Here is a 7,673-nt window from a genome sequence, read left to right as displayed (position 1 = left end):
GGAGAATTGTCTTTCTGGAGTTACAGGAATGAACAGAAGTTTGAACCTTTGGAGTTGATAAGACAGTAAGAAAAAACTATTGTTGCATGTGATCAGCTTGAAAATGATTGAAAATGCAGTCTCACATGTGTTTCAATACTTTGAGGAAAAATCAAACACACCTGTTAAAATGTGATATGTATAAAATGCATTCACCTACAGTAAATTATATACAAAACACAATGACTGGCTGTGTAAGTATTAAAATGCACATAGTATTATAAAGATAAAGAAATTGTGAGTGTGCATCATAGAAGGGGGGACTCTTTTCGGAATATATTCAGTTTCATATGGCAAAAATAATCAGAATATTATAAACTGGATAACTGTTGCTGTGTGTGTGTGTGTGTGTGTGTGTGTGTGTGTGTGTGTGTGTGTGTGTGTGTGTGTGTGTGTGTGTGTGTGTGTGTGTGTGCGTGCGTGTGTGTGTGTGCTGACAGTGGGGTATTTTACAAACAGCCACATCTTTGATGTGATGAGCAGCTGACCCTCTGGCTGCTCTCACGCTACTGTCCCCAACACAATGGGAGCCTGATGTTTTTACACACACACACACACACACACACACACACACACACACACACACACACACACACACACACACACACACACACACACACGCACACAAACACACGCACACACACACACGCACACACACACACACACACACACACACACACACACACACACACACACACACACACACACACACACACACATACAGAGACACACATGAAGCTCTCTATGCCCCTCACATTAACAATCGGGTGAGACAGCCGTGGTCTCTATATGGGTCCCAGCGGGCCTGAAAAAGACAAAAGACCCTCAGGAAGAGGCTGTCCACTAATCATCACTGAAGACACACAGCTCTCTCCCTCACAAACAATCACACATACATGTTAAGTGGGTGGGAACACATAGTACATACCATGGCATGTTCTCTGTGTACATAGACATTAACTGTGTGTGTGCGTGTGTGTGTGTGTGTGTGTGTGTGTGTGTGTGTGTGTGTGTGTGTGTGTGTGTGTGTGTGTGTGTGTGTGTGTGTGTCTGTGTGTGCGTGTGTGAGTGAGTGAGTGTTGATTTAATCACCCCCTTCCACTCTTTTTAAATGTGTTTTCAAAATTATTAGAGTATACTGTAACGTACCACTAGACATTTCTCAAAAAAATCAGTCATATTTGTTATCCGTGAAACTAGATTTCACAATAAAGTGCGCAGACAGGTGTTATCTGTGCTGAAACAAATCTCACTTTCTTTTAAATCTGGTTTTAGATCCACAGCTGGATCTTTTTGAAGCTTGATGACCTTCCAAAAATTCTGAGATTATAATTACGCTTTTCATTTTCTGACTTGTCTTACAGTAATTCATTTGTGGTTAAATAAATAGCCTACGTCCATTGTTGCAACTGGAAAGATTTATGAATTCAACCAAAAAGTCTAGACATAGGCTACATTAGCCTATATAATAATTATATATATAGGCCTACTGTATAAAAAATACGTAGTGCCTACTTTTCACATTATGTCCAGTCTATAACTACTAGACCCTAAAGATAAATACAAAAATACAAAATGATGCTCCATTTATAATTACGCCTATTAACAACGAATTGTATTATTTATTTTAATGTATGCCTTCCCTCTATTGTGTGTGGGTATATTCTCAGAAGTGCCTACTGTTTGCGATTAAATAAATATGAACCAGTCATAGTGTTGTACTTTGGCGCCCCCATGTGGTGCAAATATGTAATTGCAAATTAATTGACTTGAGTTAAAAGGGGTTAGTGTCGACTGATAAGCAACGATTCACACTAAAAATAAATAAAATAAATCGTCTGTTGTGCTTGAGAATAATATAAATGAGGCTTTTCTACAATCACTCTGTGTCCATCTCAAATCAGCCGCACGGTGGCGCTGAAGTATTCCTGCTCACCTTTTCTCGGCGTCGTCCCTGAGCCTCGCGTTAGACTTCCGGCTTTGTCGTTAACCGTCTGAGAGTTCACAGGGCATGCGGCGCGACGTCGTGTTGTGTTTTTGCAAACTGGGACTATAGTGATGTGATGGCATTTCTCAGTTTGTTCTTGAGAAGGCAGCTGCCGCCGGCCTTGTCCCACTTCGCCCGGACGGTGAAGCTTTCCTGCCGGCCTCCCTGCGCCGGAGCCCCGCTGAGGAGGCTGCACGGCTCTGCCCGGCTGCGGCTTGGAGAGAAGGGACCGTGGGGGAAGAACCAGAGCCGGGGTCTGGAGCAGGAACAGTACCCGCTCACAGACCTCGACAAGGCGGACGCTTTGGTGGGTACAGTCTTGGAGGAAATATATTGTCATGGAGTGAGCTTTTCTTTAACCAAACTGTGAAATGGGCACTGCTGCTTTTGCTTTCATTTCCCCCTTTGAGATTAAACGATTCACAATGTGTCCACCACTAACTGTAAATCCACAATACTAATCAAGTTAGAGATGGATGTTCCTAATAGCTCTCTTCTCTAATGTTGCAGATGCTGAGAAAGTCACACGAGACAGGTAACCTGACTAAATGAATGCTGGATTAAACTCATCGATCTAAAACTTCACAGTTGAAGTTGAACGTTTAAAATGGTGTTTCTTATTTGCACACACACCCCATTGTGCAGAGAAGACAATGATAGCATATGTCAATAAGTCAATGAGTTAGAAACCAATAATAACGAATGTGGCTGTCTGTCCAGCGTGGTTAAAATCAGAATCACACTGCTCCCAGCCCATGCTAGGAGGAGTACAAAGATCACAGGGTTCAAATGTAGCCGTAGGCTATGTTCCCATATGAAAAATTATAATATACAGGTGGTGGAGAAAATGGTTAAACTTTTCCTTGACTTGACAGGGTTTCTTTCTGTCCCTCACAGTGATCGGTGGGGACAATGTGGCTCAGATTAGTGTACAAAATGTATGTACTTGTCTCTTAGCAGGCAGGGGAGGAGGATTAAATGATTATTTACATTTGGACATTGTTTGGTCAACTTCTCCCACCCTCCTTCAAGTTGTTGAACTTTGTTACCTTACTAGAGCATTATTTTTTACTACATTGAGACTTGTGATATATTCTTTACGTATTCTTCTTCATCCGTGTACTCCCACTTTTTTTGTCTTAACAGTAAAGGATGTGAGATGACATGCCCATGGACATGAAACTGCAACCTTCAACTGCCAATTAAACTAAACAAAGAGAAAGACAGATTTTTCTGAAATTAAATTGCACTGCAAACCTATAAACAAAAAAGATGTCCCATCAATACAAACATTAAACGATAGCTGCAACCTTTCTATATTTGTCTGCCTCTTATCTTATCTGTGATGAGCTCCTCCGTATCCAACAGCATGCTCAAACATGTAACCTTTTGAGTAAGCATACTGACATTTTTCACCATGCTTAATTGTGTCAAGTTTCCACTTACTGTACTTAATATACAAACCTAAACTTTACCTGAGTACTTCCATATTCTGCTTCTTTTTCATTCTTCGACTTTACTGCGTTGATTTGATAATCTCAGTTACTAGTTTCTTTTCACATTCAGATTAATAATACAAATAGTCAACAAAAACATTATGATGTAATATTAAAGATGAAGATGAAAGCTAAATGATATGTAAAGTAGTATAAACAACCTCACCTTTACCAACTACTTAACCAACTATTAATGCATGAATAATTATAACCCAGTAATATCATTAATGTAATTTTTAAATAGGCCTTTTATGCATACTTCTACTTTTGGTTCTTAAGGTGTAAGGTGTTGTTTGATGCAAATGCATTTGTATTTTTACTAAAGAAAATTGAATGCAGGGCAATTACTCTTAACAGGATATTTTCACTGTGACATTGTCAAGTTCATACCTAAATTTAAATAACCCAAATTTTACAAATTAAAGATGACCTCTTGGGGTTTACCAATCTGTATGGCATAGTGTACCCTATGCCATATGCCAATATAGACCCTCGATTTGGATAAGGAAAAACTCCCCCAAAAATATCCTTCAATGAGGAAAAAGAAGGGGAAGGGATCCCTCCTCGTGTTGATTGTAGTGGTGCTTTTACTAAAGAAAAAGATTTGAGTACTGGTCCTTGATCCACCTCTGAACATGTGCATGTATGCAGAGTGACTGGTCCTCCTGGCTCTTTGCACTGATCTCAGGTCAGGCTGTTAACGTGTCAGCTGTTCTCTTCTTCTTCTACAGGATTCCTCTCGTGGTTCAGGAACGGTCTGCTGGCGACGGGGATCGGTGTCATCGCGTTTGTCCAGAGTGATGTGGGACGGGAGGCAGGATACGGTACAGGCACACACACACACACACACACACTGTACAATACAGCAAAGCTCAGTGGCTTGCAAAAGTATTCATACTTAGTATTCATGTCATTCTCTAGATGTGTAAAGCTGGTATAGACGTATCCCCAAAAGACTGCAGCTGTAATTGCAGCAAAATGTGGTTCTACAAACTATTGACTCAGGGGACTGAATACTTTTACACGCCACACTTTTCAGTTTTTTATTCATAATTATTATTATTTTTAAACCAGGTATAATTTTCATTCCTCTTCAAAATAATGCACCACTTTCTGTTGGTCTATCACAAGAAATCCCAATAAAATAAATGTACGTGTGTGGTCGTAACGTGACAAAATGTTGAAAGGTCAAATGGTAGGAATACTTTTGCAAGCCACTGTAGTTAGGGATGAAATTCTGTGAAAGATGGTTGATGTCACCCTAAACTCTAAAACAAGACAGCGGAATCAAGAAAAATAATTTAAATAGAGCATCCAAATATCCTCTTTTTCTTTCCAAGAGAACCTTACAATAGATTATTTATTTTCATTCAGCCGCAGTTTTAAAAAGCACAATTCCTGGTTGTCTGAAATGCCCGTTATGAGAGTTACGTTTATTTAATGAATCATACATTAATTACCAAAATTAAATAGTCATTGTGTTTAACGCAGATTGTGTTAAAAACAACGAGAACAAAACTTAGCAGCCATGGTGCTAAATTTGAAAGTTATTACATATATTTTTCAGAATAAATGCATGTGACCCTATTTCCCATATCTATTACATTGAGACAAGCATTCATATACATTCAAATACTACTTGTATTGTATTTAAATCCTTTTTAGAGAAGGAAATATTCTATTTCCTTCTCTAAAAATATTCTATCTTTCACTCAACAGGAGAACATGGAAGTCCCAACCTGTCTCCATCCCAGTTTAAATTACCATGAGCTGTGAGAAAATGAATTGGATCTCAATAGAATAATACAACCAATTTTTTTTGTCCCCCTACTCAGCATTCTTTATCCTGGGAGGTGTGTGCGTCTCGTTTGGCAGCGCTACATACCTCGGCAGCCTCTTTGCCCTGCGGAGGTTGATGCTGCTGTCTGTGCCGGCGCTGCTGTTGCAGAGCGCGGCAGTGGGCAGCGTCGCCCTCTTCTGGCTGTGCGCGGTATCGCTCTATATCGGCCGACTGGAGGTGGAGATCATACACGATGACGACGACGAGGGAGAGGACGAGGACGACTGCCGCGAGTGCAGGGAGAAGCGCAATCACCGGGGTTACCGTGGCAGCAGACCACGTGACAGCGAAGACAGCGACAGTGGCAAGGGGACGGACAAGTAGACAAAGTGGGACAGAGAGAGAGAGAGAGAGTGTGTGTGTGTGTGTGTGTGTGTATTCAAGCAATCTACATGATCATATGTAGGCTATGTGTGTCTGAAGATAGAGAGCTATTATCTGTTGTTATATCAATGTAAAAATTATTGTTTAGGTGGAAAGGACTTTCAGACCTTTGGTCAGAAAATACAGAGCTTTTGGTTGTTTGACTACGTTCACTTTCATGTGAATAAATCAGCTTTTTTTGTAAGATTTCTTATAATCCTATTTATTCAAAGCTGCTTTCACTTTTGTTATCACTCTGGCTGTAAATTGTTGAATTAATTATTATTTTATACATTCACAGGCACACTGCAAATAGAACCAATTATTCAGTTATACTTTTTTCGATGCACTGTATGTAATCATATTGAGGCCGTTTTATCTGCTTTTTTTCTCAGCCTGCAGCTGTTTGTTCTTATCATCTTGTTCAACCTAATACACTGTGATTAAATACTTGAAGTTTTCATTAAAGTCTTGGAATCAAATGAGCTGTTTGTGATATGCTGTGAGATCAAAAAAAAAGATTAAAAACAAGTCAATGGAAGCTTAGAATATTTTTTTACAGAGTATAAGTTACCCTGTTAAGTCAATGTGTAATTTTGTTTTGGAAGGGTAATAGCACTAAGTTTTGTCATGCCATTAAAGTAGTGCTAGACTTTTTTCAGATAGTTTGTTTATTCTATGGTAATGTTGGTTTTTCATGATATGCATGTAAAGCACCTTTATGTTACCATAGACTAATTTACCTTTGGCGTGGTTCCACACCAAATGCTGATCTCTGTTATTTTTCTTTTAATGGGTGTGATGGATAGTTGCTACTACTGAAGGGTTGATAATTATGTGTGTGTGCGACGCTGTGTGTGTGTGTGTGTGTGTGTGGAAATGGGGTTCACTATTGTTTACTTTTGTTTGTGTGTGTGCACCACTTTCAATGCACCCTACTGTACATACATTAATAAAAGAAACATTTGCTGTAACAAAGTCCAATTTTATTGTGTCCTTTGTTTGCGTTAACATTTAGACATTTATTAGACTTCAGATCAATATGAGGGTATTTGGATGATTAACAGAATGAGAAAGACTATATCACTTTTTAGTAATATTAGCATACTGGATAATTGTACCTCTCTAGGTGTCCGAGAAGCTTCTTTATTAAAGCGTGTTTTAAATCCTGCTTACAAGGTAACTCGGGATGCACAAGAAGGTGGGGGCAATTAGGGTCCCTTTTCCAGCCATGGTCCCAGCACCAATACACCAAGAGCAGGCCTCAAAACAGTTTTAGCAGCAGTAACATTGTATTCTCACTTTCTTTCTTTTCTAACCTATACTGAATGTTCTCCCTATTAGATGGGGCATAGGAATATAAACACGATGTGTAAAGCCCTCACGCAGAGAATGCTCAGCCCATAATTAAACACCTAATTTAATTAAAAAACCAAAGACGAAATGTGCAAACATCTCATTCCTGGATTTTCAAAACCTTCAACTGTATTAGCACAGACAGTCAGAGAACTCTATTGTAACCTAATCTTGCACAGCCAGGCACAATACCTTTATAGTATACCCGATGCCTCGTAACAAGTTGTGCTTCATGTTTTATTTTGGATTATGCAAACAATACCCAATTCAATGTGTCAGTGCTTTCAGAATCAGTGGCAACTCTCCTTACAGTGGGAGTAAAAAGATGTTCAAACTGTCCGTGCACACCCATGCTGTACTTGCATAATTTTTATAAAGAGCTACCCGTCTGCAAGCGTGTATGCATAAACAAAGTGAAGCGTGCAGCATGTGGCTGTGGCTGTGTGTGTGTGTGTGTGTGTGTGTGTGTGTGTGTGTGTGTTTGTGTGTGTGTGTGTGTGTGTGTGTGTGTGTGTGTGTGTGTGTGTGTGTGTGCTGTTGATGGCCCCCCATCCTCTGCCTGTGATAACTATCTCTGACTGGGTTAGGCCGA

General features: G+C 39.7%; 1 protein-coding gene across 1 annotated transcript; it reads left to right on the top strand.

Moving 5' to 3' along the window:
* Positions 1-2,029: 2,029 nt before the first annotated feature.
* Positions 2,030-6,207, top strand: tmem160 (transmembrane protein 160). Its single transcript, XM_080052708.1, has 4 exons — positions 2,030-2,333; positions 2,537-2,561; positions 4,254-4,346; positions 5,358-6,207. The coding sequence occupies exons 1-4, from the start codon at positions 2,103-2,105 to the stop codon at positions 5,684-5,686; spliced, it is 678 nt and encodes a 225-aa protein (XP_079908834.1). The 5' UTR covers positions 2,030-2,102; the 3' UTR covers positions 5,687-6,207.
* The last annotated feature ends 1,466 nt before the right edge of the window (positions 6,208-7,673 follow it).

The sequence above is a fragment of the Ammodytes marinus genome (assembly GCF_949987685.1).
Source record: "Ammodytes marinus genome assembly, chromosome: 3".
Taxonomy (NCBI): domain Eukaryota; kingdom Metazoa; phylum Chordata; class Actinopteri; order Uranoscopiformes; family Ammodytidae; genus Ammodytes; species Ammodytes marinus.
Note: the sequence above shows the minus strand (reverse complement) of the source record. Positions and strands in the feature narration are given on the sequence as shown.

Coding starts and splice junctions, on each gene's coding strand:
- tmem160 (XM_080052708.1), top strand. CDS start 2,103: ATGGCATTTCTCAGTTTGTTCTTGAGAAGGCAGCTGCCGCCGGCCTTG. Junction 2,562..4,253: donor GAGAAAGTCACACGAGACAG/GTAACCTGACTA, acceptor CTTCTTCTACAG/GATTCCTCTCGTGGTTCAGG. Junction 4,347..5,357: donor GGGACGGGAGGCAGGATACG/GTACAGGCACAC, acceptor CCCCCTACTCAG/CATTCTTTATCCTGGGAGGT.